The sequence below is a fragment of the Bufo bufo genome, chromosome 1, assembly GCF_905171765.1.
Source record: "Bufo bufo chromosome 1, aBufBuf1.1, whole genome shotgun sequence".
Taxonomy (NCBI): domain Eukaryota; kingdom Metazoa; phylum Chordata; class Amphibia; order Anura; family Bufonidae; genus Bufo; species Bufo bufo.
Window position 1 is genome coordinate 816860468 of NC_053389.1, and position 17859 is coordinate 816878326.

A 17859-nucleotide genomic window follows, 5' to 3' on the forward strand; every position below is an offset into this window, starting at 1 on the left:
CACAATGACATAATATGGATATGGTAGCAGGAGCATCAGGAGACCACAGAGTGGCAAGGTGACATAGTGTGGAGGTGGGTGGCCCTACCAGTAACCGCTGACAAAGGTGGGCGAAAGAACGACCACTTGGCAGCAGATGTGTGGCAGCATCAGAATAGTAGCTGAGGCAGGTAGTCAGAAGAAACCGGTCTCTTTTGTCAAGGTTTGGGTGAGGCTCCATAGATTATCTAGTCTGATGCATCAGGCATTGGCAGGTGGAAATCCTGGCTGATCCACGCCTGATTCATCTGGACAAAGGTCAGTCTCTCTACATTTTGGGTAGACAGGAGAGTTCTTCTTGAGGTAGCTATGGCCCCTGCAGCACTAAACACCGGCTCTGATGCCACACTACTGGCCGGGCAGGACAGCTTTTCCAGGGCAAACTCGGCCAGTTGCGGCCACAAATCTAGTTTGGCTGCCAGTAGTCCAGCGGATCTTCAATGACAGCTGGCAGGGTGCACTCCAAATATGCCACCACCTGTTGTTTCAGTTTCTGCTCTATGTCTCGCTGCTGGTGAGTAGTTTATTCACTATGCGGGTGAAGAAAGCTGCTCATCAGCGACTCTAGACTCGGGCTGCTGCTGATGGAGCTGCTACTGCTCCTGCCACCCCACCCCTCTCCAGCAGCCATGGCAGAGGAACATGAGTGCAGAGGGCCCCCCGGTCAGACCTGTGAGAAGATGGACGATGGCGCAGATAGGCAGCGGCCAACTGACTACATAGGATGTCTCTGTAGTAGGTTAGTTTGTCCTCCATCTCAGTGGGTTTAATAAAGGCCCCTATTTTGGACTGGTAGCGAAGGTCCAACAAGGTGGAGAGCCAGAAGTCATCCCTCTGCCGAATGGTAAAAATTCTGCTGTCACTGCACAAGCAAGTGTACATGCAGCGGCCCAATTGTGCAAGTGACCTGCTCCTCCTCTCCTTTCACCTGAGTAGAAAAACCACCCATTTCACTACACATTGCCTGTGCTCCCGTGTCCTCCTCCCTCTCTTCCAGTTCAGCCCCCACAGGGCTCATGTGGCCGTGAGATCTAGGCTCCACATCTCCAGTCCCCTGACGAGACAGATTTGCCAGCATCTGTTCCAGGAAAAGAAGCAGTGGAATGATATCATTCACGCCTAATAAATTTTTTCATTTTCTATTGAAATACACCACTAAAGACATTACCACATATAACTGCAGCGCTGAACGCAGAAGAAATTTTGTTTGTCTACCGAAATACGCCACAAATGGTTTTACCAGATATAACTGCAGCGCTGAACGCTGAATACATTTAGTTTTTTTTAACTAAATAAGTCACTAAAGGCTTGGGACTCTTCACCTCAGCTCGGCACAAGCAATCAGTTCTCTGAAAGGTGCAAAGTTCACCACTTTGAAAGGGAGGGACTGCAACACTAGCAACTTGGACAGGAGCACGTTCAGCTTCTGTGCCGTTGGATGAGTGCACGCATACTGTTGTTCCTTGGGAATTGCTTTGGTGATCGATTGCTGACGGAATGACTGATGATGAGAAGGAGGAGCAGGATCATCAGGACCAGCAGACAATGGGAATGTGAGACAGCTCCCTTTGGCTGAGGTGGTGGAGCCTTGACTGCCTGAAATCGGTTGCGGCATGCCACTGGGTGATGCAGTGGTTGCTGCTGCAGTCTGGACAACCACATCGGAGCCACGGTTCTCCCAGGCCACTTTATGGTGACGCCGCATATGTTGACGCAGGGCCGTGGTGCCAACATTGGCACCCTGTCCATGCTTCACTTTCTGCCCACATATTCTACATACAGTCAGGTCCATAAATATTGGGACATCGACACAATTCTAACATTTTTGGCTCTATACACCACCACAATGGATTTGAAATGAAATGAACAAGATGTGCTATAACTGCAGACTGTCAGCTTTAATTTGAGGGTATTTACATCCAGATCAGGTGAACGGTGCAGTAATTACAACAGTTTGCATATGTGCCTCCCACTTGTTAAGGGACCAAAAGTAATGGGACAGAATAATAATCATAAATTAAACTTTCACTTTTTAATAATTGGTTGCAAATCCTTTGCAGTCAATTACAGCCTGAAGTCTGGAACGCATAGACATCACCAGACGCTGGGTTTCATCCCTGGTGATGCTCTGCCAGGCCTCTACTGCAACTGTCTTTAGTTCCTGCTTGTTCTTGGGGAATTTTGTCTTCAGCAAGTGAAATGCATGCTCAATCGGATTCAGGTCCGGTGATTGACTTGGCCATTGCATAACATTCCAGTTCTTTCCCTTAAAAAACTCTTTGGATGCTTTTGCAGTATGCTTTGGGTCATTGTCCATCTGCACTGTGAAGCGCCGTCCAATGAGTTCTGAAGCATTTGGGTGAATATGAGCAGATAATATTGCCTGAAACACTTCAGAATTCATCCTCCTGCTTTTGTCAGCAGTCACATAGTCAATAAATACAAGAGAACCAGCTCCATTGACAGCCATACATGCCCACACCATGACACTACCACCTCCATGCTTCACTGATGAGGTGGTATGCTTAGGATCATGAGCAGTTCCTTTCCTTCTCCATACTCTTCTCTTCCCAACACTCTGGTTCAAGTTGATCTTGGTCTCATCTGTCCATAGGATGTTGTTCCAGAACTGTGAAGGCTTTTTTAGATGTCGTTTGTCAAACTCTAATCTGGTCTTCCTTTATTTGAGGCTCACCAATGGTTTACATCTTGTGGTGAACCCTCTGTATTCACTCTGGTGAAGTCTTCTCTTGATTGTTGACTTTGACACACATACACCTACCTCCTGGAGAGTGTTCTCCAGGAGGAGGGGTATTTTCTTCACCAGGGAAAGAAGGGTATTGTCTTCACCAGGGAAAGAATTCTTCGGTCATCCACCACAGTTGTTTTCCATGGTCTTCCGGGTCTTTTGGTATTGCTGAGCTCACCGGTGCGTTCCTTCTTTTTAAGAATGTTCCAAACAACAGTTGTTTTGGCCACGCCTAATGTTTTTGCTATCTCTCTGATGGGTTTGTTTTGTTTTTTCAACCTAATGATGGCTTGCTTCACTGACATCTCTTTGGATCTCATCTTGAGAGTTGACAGCAACAGATTCCAAATGCAAATAGCACACTTGAAATGAACTCTAGACCATTTATCTGCTCATTGTAATTGTGATAATGAGGGAATAACACAAACCTGGCCATGGAACGGCTGAGAAGCCAATTGTCCCATTACTTTTGGTCCCTTAACAAGTGGGAGGCACATATGCAAACTGTTTTAATTCCTACACCGTTCACCTGATTTGGATGTAAATACCTTTAAATTAAAGCTGACGGTCTGCATTTAAAGCACATCTTGTTAGTTTCATTTCAAATCCATTGTGGTGGTGTATAGAGCCAAAAATGTTAGAATTGTGTCGATGTCCCAATATTTATGGACCTGGCTGTATGGCCATGTTGACCTCCTCCGGCGGCTTTACAAACATCACCACAGATAACTGCAACAGTGAAGTGCGTATATATTTTTATTTTAGTACTGAAATAGGACACTAAATGCTTTCACCACAAATAACTGCAAAAGTGCAGTGCGTATATATTTTTGTTCTTTGTGTACTGAAATAGTCCACTGTCATGGTCCTTGGAAGACTGAATCATGTTACCTTGATTATATTACACAGTGGGGGGTCCTCAGTTTTAGGGTTACATTGGTGGCAGCAGTGGGATAAGCTCTCCAGTTACTGGGACAATCCCAAACCACCACAAGGAATGACCAGCTACGAAGCGTGCAGGAGAGACACGCTGAAACACATACTTGAGAGCCGAGGAGGGACTGCTGGGACAAAGAACAAGGCCACCCTGATCAGTGAGTTAGCCGAGATGGATCAGAGGGATGGTGATGCTGGACCTCAGTCCGTTGAAGACTTGTTTCAGCAACGAGTTTGAGACTAGTTGGCATTATATGGTGCCAACCCATCAGAGACCGCCATACTGAGTGCCATTAGAGACATCCAGCTGCAGGATGAGTGACAAGAGAGTGAACTAGAGCGGCAACATGAGTTGAAAATAGCGCAAATGCGGCGGCAATCGGATGCAACACCTAGAGATACAGCGCCTGTCCGTAAGTTGCCCTTTCACGCATTCAAACAATTTAAGGAAGGAGAGGAGGAAATTGAAGCGTTCCTACAGGACTTTGAGAGACTATGCCAGATACATAAAGTGCTGTCCCAAGATTGGGTCGCCTTTCTGGTGAGTAATTTAACTGGCAAAGCCGCAGGTGCGTATCGGGCCATGGAGGACAAGGACGCTATGAATTATGACAAGGTAAAAGGAGCCCTGCTAGCCCGATTTGCCATTACACCTGAAGCCAGCCGGATTATGTTTCGAGAATCCCGGAAACAAGCCAACACAACCTACGTGGAATGTGCACATCGCCTGCAGTGGGTCCTTAAGAGTTGGTACCAGGGAAGCCACTCTCATACCATAGAGGACATTACTCAGCTGATCCTCTTGGAACAGTTCTTTGACCGTCCACACCCCTCTGATGGTACTGGGTTGGGTGCGAGATAAGCGGCCACGGACTATACAGCAAGCGGCTACTTTGGCCGATAAATATCTGGAGTCTCGGAGGTTAAGCGGAAGCGAGAGCCATCCACTATCTCAGCCCAGTTTACCAGCCTCTAAACAACTCCTCTACCTCAGTGGGATGCCTCTAGACCCTCAGCCCGACCAAACCCTCCTACCGGACCGAAGTGCTTTACCTGTAACCAAACGGGTCATCTGCAGCGATATTGTCCTACCCGATCCACGAGATACCGAGAGACTGCTTGTCCACGCAGGCCGGCGGCTCATTGCTTCCAGCATGAGCCCAACCCTCAAGATGTTCAGGAAGATTGCGGCAAGCTTTTTGAGGCTGATTTTGTCCAGGCTGCTGCCGGAGATAATCGGCAGCACCATCGTCAGGCAGTATGGGTTAATGGGCAGCTGGCCCAGGGAATACACGATTCTGGGGCTACGATTACCCTCATTCAGCCTCATATATTTCCCCAATCGGCCAGACTGTTGCATTCCGGGTAGCAGGGGGCGAGGTGCTACATTTATCCACTGCCTGAGTCCACTTAGATTGGGGCTCAGGGGCGCGACAAGTGTGAGTGGGGTTACTACGTGAGTTACCCTCAGATGTACTTTTGGGGAATGATTTGGGACATTTAACTTCCTCATAAGCCCCAGAGACCGCCATTTCATTCTCGGGAAACAGCAGTGTCATTGATGAAATGAGTGGCTACTGAGTATTTATAGGGAGGCTCATGCATGAGTCTTTATGCACATGAAAGAGATGTGGAGAAGTTTTTTAAGGCATATGGGCGTATTAGAGAAATTAACTTGAAAAGTGGATTTGGTTTTGTGGAATTTGAAGACAACAGAGATGCAGATGATGCAGTATACGAGCTAAATGGAAAAGAACTGTGTAATGAAAGAGTCACAATTGAACACGCCAGAAATTGAAGAGGAGACATGATGGGTGGTGGAGGAGGACGTTACCCAATGCGCTTTGGCTACCGTCAGTCAAATAGTTCTGAACCTAGGTATGGACCCCCAGTATGCACAGAGCATCGAATAATTGTGGAATACCTCTCCTCACGTGTCAGCTGGCAGGATCTGAAGGACTTCATGAGAAAGGCCCGAGAGGTCACATATGTGGATGCACACAGGAGTAACAGAAATGAAGGGGTTGTGAAATTTGTATCCTACAGTGATATGAAGAGTGCTAAGTTGGACGGCACGGATCGTAGTGGTCGAAAAATAAAGCTGATTGAGGATCGCTAAAAAAACACTCGATCTAGATTGAGAAGCTACTCCAGATCCCGCAGCAAGTCCAAGTCTCGTGGATCGTCCAGGTTTGCAAGCAGATCCTGCTCCCCCAGCCGTACACCTGCAAATACATACAGTCAGAAATCTAACAGCAGTGAACCTTCCCAGAGCTTCCTTAAACGTCAGTCCCGGCAGACGGACGTGGAACCTTAAGACTACTTTTCCAACATCCTCGAGTTGACCCGGTGAGGGTCCCACTGTGGCTGTTGGACTGTTTCCCAGGGGGGAGTAGTGTCATAGTCCTTGGAAGACTGAATCATGTTACCTTGATTATATTACACAGTGGGGGGTCCTCAGTGTCAGGGTCCCTGGACTACTAAGCCAAGTTACCTTGATTATATTACACAGTGGGGGGTCCTCAGTCCTGTCTTAGGTTTGAAGCTCCCAGTGGTTGTTTGGGGGAAGTGTTCAAACTGTTGGGTTTAAAAGTGTGTTGTGTGCATTCAATAAAGTGTGGATTCTGTTTGAACTTACATACAGTTTACCTGGTGTCTGCTCTGCGCTATTACCACTGGAGTTAAAATGGCACGTGGCTGGCGTTCGAATCCCGGATCATCGACGACTGAACAATCAGACATTGTGGCTGAAATCTGGGAGTGCTGGGAGAGTGGACCAGAGCGAGCAAGGGGCTCATTACAGTCCACTAAACTCTTTCAACACAAAAAACTGCAATAGTAAAGTGCGTATATATATATATATATATATATATATATATATATATATATATATATATATATATATTTTTTTTTTTTTTTAGTACTGAAATAGGCCACTAAACTCTTTCACTGCATATAACTGCAGATGTCAACTGCTTATATATTTTTCTTTTTCCAGAGATATAAGTTACTAAAGGCTTTTTAACATAGCACTTGGACCCCAATAACAAGAACAAATTGCTGGAATGACAGAGCTGTCTAATCGCTATTTGTATCCCTAAATAATCTTTCCCTGCACTTGTAAATCGCTTTCTTTTCACAATGAGGTTTTTCCTATCACTGTCCCTAGCGCCTTCTGACATCTCTCCATGCACTAAGATGCTGTGAAATGATTCCTCCCTATCCTTTCCCTGCACTTATAAATAGTTTTCCTATCACTGTCCCTAGCGCCTTCTCACATCTGCTCCTGCAATCATAACGCTGGAAAATGTCTTAATCCAAGATGGCCGAGGCTATTTATAGGGCCGTGACATCACAAGGCTTGCTGCATGCATGGCATTATGGGTGATCCCGCCTTCCCAGAGTTCTTTGCCCCATGTCCTCACACGTGTAGACGCCATTTTAGGAAAAATTGCGATTCATTACCACGAAGCGTAAGAAAATTTGCATTCCGTGCAAATCACATTTTTCCTGAAATTCGGATTGAATTCCACTTCGTCAGCTTCAATTCACTCATCTCTAAACATAACCCTCAGGTTCGACCTCCAACATACTCAAGAAATTGCAACAAACCACCCGATTTGGGGTAAATTTCCTCAAATTTTATCCCATCCCCAACCCTTTGTGGTCAACTCCTTGGTTGAACTTGATGGACTTATGTATTTTTTCAACTGTATTAACTATGTAACTCACCCCACACCTCCTTCAGCCTGCTTTCTGGGACTGTTGAAAACTATTGCGTACTCTTCTTATTTCTGTCAGGTTGTCAGTAAAATCTTGGGCATTTATGGATCCATAGATACCACATGAGTCAACAAGTCATCTTCCTCACATTGTTCTATTCCATGTAGATATTTTCACACACAGTAAGGGCAGGTTCATAACATTAGTTTGCCCTTTATCAAACCATTACTTTGTATGTGTTTTTATATGTTTGTATACAGTGGGATGCGAAAGTTTGGGCAACCTTGTTAATCGTCATGATTTTCCTGTATAAATCGTTGGTTGTTACGATAAAAAATGTCAGTTAAATATATCATATAGGAGACACACACAGTGATATTTGAGAAGTGAAATGAAGTTTATTGGATTTACAGAAAGTGTGCTATAATTGTTTAAACAGAATTAGGCAGGTGCATAAATTTGGGCACCACAAAAAATAAATGAAATCAATATTTAGTAGATCCTCCTTTTACAGAAATTACAGCCTCTAAACGCTTCCTGTAGGTTCCAATGAGAGTCTGGATTCTGGTTGAAGGTATTTTGGACCATTCCTCTTTTACAAAACATCTTTAGTTCATTCAGGTTTGATGGCTTCCGAGCATGGACAGCTCTCTTTAAGTCACACCACAGATTTTCAATTATATTCAGGTCTGGGGACTAAGATGGCCATTCCAGAACGTTGTACTTGTTCCTCTGCATAAATGCCTTAGTGGATTTTGAGCAGTGTTTAGGGTCGTTGTCTTGTTGAAAGATCCAGCCCCGGTGCAGCTTCAGCTTTGTCACTGATTCCTGGACATTGGTCTCCAGAATCTGCTGATACTGAGTGGAATCCATGAGTCCCTCAACTTTGACAAGATTCCCAGTCCCTGCACTGGCCACCCAGCCCCACAGCATGATGGAACCACCACCATATTTTACTGTAGGTAGCAGGTGTTTTTCTTGCAATGCTGTGTTCTTTTTCCTCCATGCATAACGCCCCTTGTTATGGCCAAATAACTCAATTTTAGTTTCATCAGTCCACAGCACCTTATTCCAAAATGAAGCTGGCTTGTCCAAATGTGCTTTAGCCTAACCTCAAGTGGAGAAAAGGCTTCCTCTGCATCACTCCCGCATACAGCATCTCCTTGTGTAAAGTGCGCCGAATGGTTGAACGATGCACAGTGACTCCATCTGCAGCAAGATGATGTTGTAGGTCTTTGGTGCTGGTCTGTGGGTTGACTCTGACTGTTCTCACCATTCGTTGCTTCTGTCTATCTGAGATTTTTCTTGGTCTGCCACTTCGAGCCTTAACTTGAACTGAGCCTGTGGTCTTCCATTTCCTCAATATGTTCCTAACTGTGGAAACAGACGGCTGAAATCTCTGAGACAGCTTTCTGTATCCTTCCCCTAAACCATGATGGTGAACAATCTTTGTCTTCAGGTCATTTGAGAGTTGTTTTGAGACCCCCATGTTGCTACTCTTCAGAGAAAATTAAAAGAGGAGGGAAACTTACAATTGACCCCCTTAAATACTCTTTCTCATAATTGGATTCACCTGTGTATGTAGGTCAGGGGTCACTGAGCTTACCAAGCCAATTTGAGTTCCAATAATTAGTTCTAAAGGTTTTGGAATCAATAAAATGACAACAACAGTGCCCAAATGTATGCACCTGCCTAATTGTGTTTAAACAATTATAGCACACTTTCTATAATCCAATAAACTTCATTTCACCTCTCAGATATCACTGTGTGTGTCTCCTATATGATATATTTAACTGACATTTTTTATCGTAACAACCAACGATTTATACAGGAAAATCATGACGATTAACAAGGTTGCCCAAACTTTCGCATCCCACTGTATGTTAGTGCAGTAGACTGTAGAAGGATCTGGGCCCCTACTGCTCTCTGCTTCTGACTTCAGTCTCAAAGTGCAGGAAATATCATAGAAAGCCCTCTCAGCCAATCACTGCCTAAAACCAAAAAGGACAACAGGATGCACTGAGGGTTGATAAGTGCATAAAAATGGAAATCAATCATGCGTGCCACAGTGGAATGCATCGGGAAGTAACTCTGTGTCGGCATAGTCTAAAGTTAAAGAGTTACATTGTTAAAGTCGATGCAATCAAAATGGAACTGTAACTTTTTTCTATTATACAAAATAAAAATATAGGAAATCTTCCCTGCATGGGAGCCATGTCTACATATAATGCATAAAAGAATGGAGCACATGGCCATTCAACACACAATTATCACCCTAATTATTACCAACCAATGGAACTAAAGTGTAAAAAATAAATGTTTAACATTTTGTTTCTGACCTAAAAAACTAAAATATTAAACATTCAACACCATTTTATTTTATATATACAGTATTTGGTATATTTAGTTCTGTGCACACATGTTAGGCAGGTGTGGAAAAAATGCTACAAAGTAGGAATGCTAAAATAAAAGGGATAATAGTTTATTTTTATCAATTAACAAAATACATGAATGAACAAAAGAGACCTCTAAGTCCTGTCATTATTTAGTTTGACCGCCCTTTGCCTTCAGTATCAGTTCTTCTAAGTAGACTTGCACACAGTTGGTGAAGGAAATCGGTAGGGAGATTGTTCCCAGTGGCGTACTAAGGTGGGGGGCGTGTGGGGGGGGGGGGCGGTACGCCGCCTGGTGCCGGCTCTCAGGGGGGTGCCAGAAGCAATGAGCGCTTCCATTAATACAGATAGAAGCGCTTATAAGCGCTTTATTACTATGGAGGGGGCACATAGGGCATTACTAATGTGAAGGGGGCACATTGGGCATTTCTACTATGGAGAAGGCACAGAGCCAGAGGGCATTACTATAATGAATGCGGCACAGAGGGCATTATTACTGTGAAGGGGGCACAATGGGGATTTTTACTATGGAGGGGGCACAGAGGGCATTACTGGCACAGAGGGCATTACTAGCACAGTGGGCATTACTATTAAGGGGGCACAATAGACATTATTAATGTGAAGGGGGCACAATGGGCATTATTACTGTGAAGGGGGCACAATGGGGATTATTACTGTGAAGGGGGCACAATGTGGGCATAACTACTGTGAGGGGGCATACATCTGTAAAAAACTACTGTGAAGGTTGTACAATGAGGGCAGTACTACTGTGATGGGGTACAATTTTGTATGGGGGAGTGCTATAGAAAGCACTCGCCCCGGGTGCCAAACACCCTAGGCACGCCACTGGTTGTTCCAGACATCTTGGAGAATTAACCTCAGATCTTCTGTGGATGCAGGCTTGCTCCAATCCTTCTGTCTCCATGTAATCCCAGACAGACTGGATGATGTGGAGATCAGTTGTTGTCCTGCTGCAGAATAAATTTGGAGCCACGGAAACGCCTTCCGGATGGTATTGCACGATGGATCAGTGTCTGCCTGTATTTCTCAACATGGATGGCACCATTATTCCTTACCAAATACCCAACTCCCTTTGCTGAAATGTAGGAAATATGAAATGTGGCAATAAAAAAAAAAAAGCAAGTTTTACATACCAAATTTGGCTGGACATTGCAAGTGCTATACCTTACAAATATATTATTTGAGCCCAGAGGAAATATTTACATTAAAGGCATCACCGGTAACATACCTAATCGGTAACCTACTTACCCCGCTTCCAGCACCGTTCCTGGTCCCGCACCTGCGCTGCTGCTTCTCTCTGTACACTGATGAAAACATTCAGTGTCGGGGGGGGGGGGGGGGAGCAGCCAATGGCAGGCGGGGATGAGCCTCCCTAGCAACGCGGGTGACGTTAGGGAGGCTCGTCCTCGTCCATGCCTGCCATTGGCTGTCCCCCCTTCCCCCAACACCGGATTTTTTTTCTGTGTGCAGGGAGAAGCAGCAGCGGTTGTGCGGGGACCAGGAGCGGCGCCGGGAGTGTAAAGTAGGGTAAGTATATTACCAGTGAGCGGTCCGGCACGTGTGTGGGGGGGTTCTTGAAATTGGATAACCCCTTTAACTGAAGTCTTCTCCATTTACAGAAACAAGTGAGAAGAACGTGAAGCCGTGGACGAGTTGTGTGAAGATGACTGGAGGAGACATCAGCTGTAAACTTTGTGGAGAGGTAACATTACACTGATGAAACATACTATATGAAATTATTCCTACTTTTTATGATCAAATGCTAAGATGTTAAAGATGCATGTCAAACACATAACATACTGACATATAGATCTGGTTAAAAACTCCAACTTTTTATTAAATAAATTCAGTACAATATCATGACATGCTATCTAAGTTCTTGACACGCTGCATCACAACTGCTAGATGTGCTTACTAAAATCTATACCTTTATTATTAGACTGGGTAATGGAGCAAAGACAGTTTGCTCAGGTGATGTCCTAAGTACGATGGATATTTTGAACAAAAAAACTCCTACTATGGATAGGATAAACTTTTAGGTGGGGTCAATAGAATGCTGACTAGGAAACTGGGGGTAGTAGGTAAATGGGTGGGAAAAGTCTTTCCCTAGATAACCCTCTAGATCTAAAATCCTGTGCACAGGGATGTCTCATGATGGCGGAGACACCCTGCCCCCGTACCTAAGTCTCTCTATTGCCCTAATGAAGCCCTACTCACAGACCTGGATTGGAAATAAATAAATCCAGGGAAAACAAGGACACCTACAGATGTAATTGTGTATAAACAAAAAACAACCTCAACGCGTTTCAGCTGCATACAGCAGCTCATCAGGAGGTGATGGAAAATAATGGACGTAGGGAGTAACGGAAAAAATGAAAGATATAAATAAAGATGATACTTAGCTCCTATATATGGAACCTGTTAAGCTCTATTCAAAGATGAAAACCTCTGTCATATAGATACTTGGATCGATCAGAGGGGGGCAAATGCAGCAGGTATATAGGAAGCTGGAGCCCTTGCTCTCCAGCTGGCCCTGTCTGCGCCTGCACGAGTTCAGTATTCCCGCACGTGCAGTGAGGAAGCCGGCAGCCGGCGAGCTGGGGAAAGGGGGGGGGGGTGGGCTCAAAACCGTACAACATATTTACCAACCAGATAGATGTAGCATTGGAAATCTCAGCAAAAATACCTGAAATACTAGTTATACTAGTTCAAACGCCGAGTTAAGGCATCTTCACATAGTTTTTTTTTAAGTTTAGAAAAACAGCATCCATGTGTCATACAATAAACAGGGTAGCAGATGATAATATCTCTGACTGCTAACTTGATATATGAATGCAAGAAAAAAAAAAGAGCGAGGACAGCGCCTTATATGTGGTGTTGCTTGAAAGTATTATCGTATACAAGTATATAGTTTGCTTACCAGAGTTTGTTGTGAGGTAGTCACAACAGCTATACAGGCTCCTGCTGGTATATATCCCGACCAGCACACGGGGACTTGGCTGCAGCCTGGGTTCCTGCCTGCGCCCAAAAATACGGGTGCTGGAGCTTTAGTCGGACGTGGGTAAAAAGAAACAAGATGAACCTTTTCTGTGGGCACTACCAAGGATACCATCAAAGTCGTATAGTTCCAAAATCTTTATTGTCTACGCGTTTCAGGGAGTGAATAACCCCCTTCATCAGGACAATGATACACAGACTAATATATACAGTACAGACCAAAAGTTTGGACACACCTTCTCATTCAAAGAGTTTTCTTTATTTCCATGACTATGAAAATTGTAGATTCACACTGAAGGCATCAAAACTATGAATTAACACATGTAGAATTATATACATAACAAAAAAGTGTGAAACAACTGAAAATATGTCATATTCTAGGTTCTTCAAAGTAGCCACCTTTTGCTTTGATTACTGCTTTGCACACTCTTGGCATTCTCTTGATGAGCTTCAAGAGGTAGTCCCCTGAAATGGTTTTCACTTCACAGGTGTGCCCTGTCAGGTTTAATAAGTGGGATTTCTTGCCGTATAAATGGGGTTGGGACCATCAGTTGCGTTGAGGAGAAGTCAGGTGGATACACAGCTGATAGTCCTACTGAATAGACTGTTAGAATTTGTATTATGGCAAGAAAAAAGCAGCTAAGTAAAGAAAAACGAGTGGCCATCATTACTTTAAGAAATGAAGGTCAGTCAGTCAGCCGAAAAATTGGGAAAACTTTGAAAGTAAGGGCTATTTGACCATGAAGGAGAGTGATGGGGTGCTGCGCCAGATGACGTGGCCTCCACAGTCACCAGACCTGAACCCAATCGAGATGGTTTGGGGTGAGCTGGACCGCAGAGTGAAGGCAAAAGGGCCAACAAGTGCTAAGCATCTCTGGGAACTCCTTCAAGACTGTTGGAAGACCATTTCAGGGGACTACCTCTTGAAGCTCATCAAGAGAATGCCAAGAGTGTGCAAAGCAGTAATCAAAGCAAAAGGTGGCTACTTTGAAGAACCTAGAATATGACATATTTTCACTTGTTTCACACTTTTTTGTTATGTATATAATTCCACATGTGTTGATTCATAGTTTTGAGAAGGTGTGTCCAAACTTTTGGTCTGTACTGTGTGTGTGTATATATATATATATATATATATATATATTAGTGTTTGTGACAGTTTTTTGGCGCCAACATGTGGGGAGGTTTATTTTTTATTTTTGGGGGGAGTGTCTGCAGGAGGGGCAGAGCTCGTCGGGGTGCTCATGATGCAGTGTGTTTACTCTTGGAAATATACAGCACGCTGAAGCGCTCAGCGAGTCGGGGGGTGTGGTTCAGGGTCCGGCCTCTACTCAGGATCAGCGCTTCCTTCACTGGTGCCGGAGTAGCTACACCCCTATCTTGTGTTTCGGGCTCATGGTGCACTCACTGTACTGACCGGGACAAGCCACGATCCAGCAGCAGCAGCGGGTACTACATGTTACAGAGGCGTAGTTCATGTCTCAAGTTCTGCTGTAAAATCTAGGGTGGCTATATCTCAAATCTAGGGTGGCTATATATGGTTATTTATATATACAGTATACCTTAAGTTTAGGGCTAAAAAACAGGGTTTTGACCACCGCATTTTTGAAATTATAAGCATTATGAACATTATTACATATGTATACATATAGGCAAATATATGTGGGAATGTGTTAATTGATACCTTAAGCTCTACTGCGGCATCTAAAGTGGCTAATAGTGATGGACGAACATTGACCCGGACGGTTCGCAAACTCAATCAAATGTTAGCGACGCGGCGGGCCCTATTCACTGTAATGGCAGGCGAACCTGAAAAACCTTCAGCTCATATTTGCAGCCACCAAATACTTAGTAGAAGCGCACAAATAGTTCCACAACATGGACAGTGACATACCAGAGGGGGATCATTGGGAAACATTCCCACACAAAATATGTATTTTAATCAGGGGCCATTTTTATGTGTCTAAGGGAATCTCTCTGAAATGTGCCCTGCTGGAGCCTAGAACATTTTTATTTTAGGCCACGGGAGTATGGGCCTTAAAAATTAGGCATTCACCTGACATAAAAGAAATTCTGATTATGTGGCTCGGGGTACATTATGCGGTCAATGGATACAAATTTTACTGTAGACCACTGGACTACAGGCCCCAAACATTAGGCATTCACCGGACAGAAAAGATCAAGTGATTATGTGGCTGGAGGTAGATTACCGTATTTTTCGCCCTATAAGACACATCGGCCCATAAGATGCACCTAGGTTTTTGGGGAGGAAAATAAGAAAAAAAAATTTTTTAACCAAAAGGTGTGCTTTTGGTGGATTTGGAACTAATGGTGATCTGTGGATGGCACTATTACTGGGGATCTGTGGATGACGGACACTGTTATGGGGGGATCTGTGGATGACGGACACTGTTATGGGGACATCTGTGGATGACTGACACTGTTATGAGGGGGGATCTGTGACGGACACTGTTACGGGGGGATCTGTGGCTTGCACTGTTACAGGGGGATCTGTGGCTGGCACTGTTACAGGGGGGATCTGTGGATGGCACTGTTATATATGTGCCATCCACAGACCCCCCCAGCCCATACCAGTGCCATCCACAGACCCCCCCAGCCCATACCAGTGCCTTCCACAGACCCCCCCAGCCCATAAGTGTGCCATCCACAGATGTCCCCCATAAAAATGTCATCCACAGATCTCCCCCCGCCGCTCCAGTATACAAATATAATGTCTTATTCAATTAAAAGTTATTACACATGCCCCCCAACTCCTACTAGTACCGTACATCCTAACCGCTTCAGTACAACGCAGGCAGGCCGGGTGGGCGGCGCATCACTCACTGACGTCACTTGCCTGCGCCGCCTGCTTCATTCATAAAGTAGGCGGCGCAGGCATGTGACATCAGGGAGTTACGCTGCCGCCCGCCCGGCCTGCCTGCCTGCATTCTACTGAAGCGGTTAGGATGTAAGGTACTATTAGGAGTGAGGGGGCATGTTTAATAACTATTAATTGAATAAGACATGTTATATTAGTATACCGGAGCGGCGGGGCGGGGCTATAGTACACTGACTGCACCGCCCCACCGCTATTGCCGACCCCCAGCTCCTCCTCCCAGTCCCAGCCAGCGATGTAAAACTGCCAGCATTCGCCCCATAAGACACAGGGGCATTTTTTCCCCCATTTTGGGTGGAGAAACAGTGCATCTTATGGGGTGAAAAATACGGTACACGGTCAATGGGTATTAATTTTACTGCAGGCCAGTACAAATACAGGTCAAATACATAAGTTTAAAAGAACTAAACATTTAAAATTGGATTAAAAACATGGCTAACGAAATCCCCCCTCTTGAACAAAACCCTAATAATAATAGTTGAAATTAGATAACACGTTGTCGTCACTGGTGTTGAATTCCTCCGAGGCCCCAAAAATTATGCATTCAGCGTACATGAAAAAACAAGTAAGTAGGTGGCTGGAGGTAGATTACACGGTCATTGGTTTTAGCGCAAATTACTGCAACAGTGACTTGCGTATATACTTCTCTTGTAGTACTGAATTACTACAATAAACGTTTTTAACGCAAATAACAGCGAAAGTGAACTGTGTATATATATTTCTCTTGTAGTACTGAAATATGACAATACACGCTTTTTGTGCAAATAACAGCAAAGGTGAACTGCATAAATATTTCTCGTATTGTACTGAAATAGGCCAATAAATGATTTCAGCGCAAATAACAGCCAAAGTGAACTGCGTATAGATTTCTCTTTTTCCACAGATATAAGCCACTAAAGGCTTTTCAACATAACACTTGCAGCCCAAGAACAAATTACTGGACTGACAGAGCTGTCTAATGGCTATTTGAATCCCCAAATAATCTTTCCCTGCACTTGTAAATCGCGTTTCTAGCACTGTCCCTAGCGCCTTCTGACATCTCTCCCTGCACTAAGATGCTGTGAAATTATTCCTCCCTATCCTTTCCCTGCACTTATAAATATATATTTTTTTTTCACAATGAGGTTTTCTTTATTACTCTCCCTAGCGCCAGCACGTCTGTCCCTGCACACAGAAAGCTGTACAATGTCGGAATCCAAGATGGGCTGTGACATCACAGGGCTAGTTGCTGCTGATTGGCTGCATGCATGGCAGACATTATGGGTCATCCCGCCTGCCCAGAGTTCCTTGCCCCATGTCCTCACACGTGTAACCGCCATTTTATCCACCATTTTAGGAAAAATTGCAATTCGTTACCAGGAAGCGCGAGAAAATTAGCATTTATTGTGAATTGAATTTTTCCGTAAATTCGGATTGAATTCCACTTCATCAGCTTTGATTCGCTTATCTCTAATTATCACATTCTTCTTCTGCCAAGACTTCTCCTTGTCCTTTGCTCCATCGTGAGGCATGTTACATATTTAGGATGAAAAAAAATAATTCAACCAGCATTTTGCTTGTCTACAAGCTAAACCCCCACCTGGTCCCGTAGCTGGTTGTGCAGTCACTGTAGTACCATTGTAGTAGACCCTTGTACTCTCATGTGGCAGAGAATTTGGCCTGATCCTTGCGATTCTTGTTGTGTGACAAGCCGGACTCCACAGTTGACACCTGATGTAGCTGTTACGGGCAGGGGCAGTATATAGGGATGAGCGAACCCGAACTGTATAGTTCGGGTTCGTACCGAATTTTGGGGTGTCCGTGACACGGACCCGAACCCGAACATTTTCGTAAAAGTCCGGGTTCGGGTTCGGTGTTCGGCGCTTTCTTGGCGCTTTTTGAAAGGCTGCAAAGCAGCCAATCAACAAGCGTCATACTACTTGCCGCAAGAGGCCATCACAGCCTTGCCTACTATTGGCATGGCTGTGATTGGCCAGTGCAGCATGTGACCCAGCCTCTATATAAGCTTGGGTCACGTAGCGCTGCACGTCACTCTGCTGATACAAGTGTAGGGAGAGGTTGCAGCTGCGACGTTAGGGCGAGATTAGGCAGATTAACTCCTCCAA

At 44.7% G+C, this 17859-nt stretch overlaps 1 protein-coding gene and 1 pseudogene across 3 annotated transcripts in view; both read left to right on the forward strand.

Moving 5' to 3' along the window:
- Positions 1-17859, forward strand: part of LOC120986628 — a 163517-nt gene that overhangs the window by 97613 nt on the left and 48045 nt on the right. For all 3 annotated transcript variants that reach the window (XM_040415292.1, XM_040415294.1, XM_040415295.1), the window contains one exon: positions 11481-11563. In XM_040415292.1, the coding sequence (XP_040271226.1) occupies positions 11481-11563 (83 nt within the window). The remainder of the gene's footprint in view (positions 1-11480; positions 11564-17859) is intronic.
- On the forward strand, positions 5067-6041 carry LOC120986768 (annotated as a pseudogene).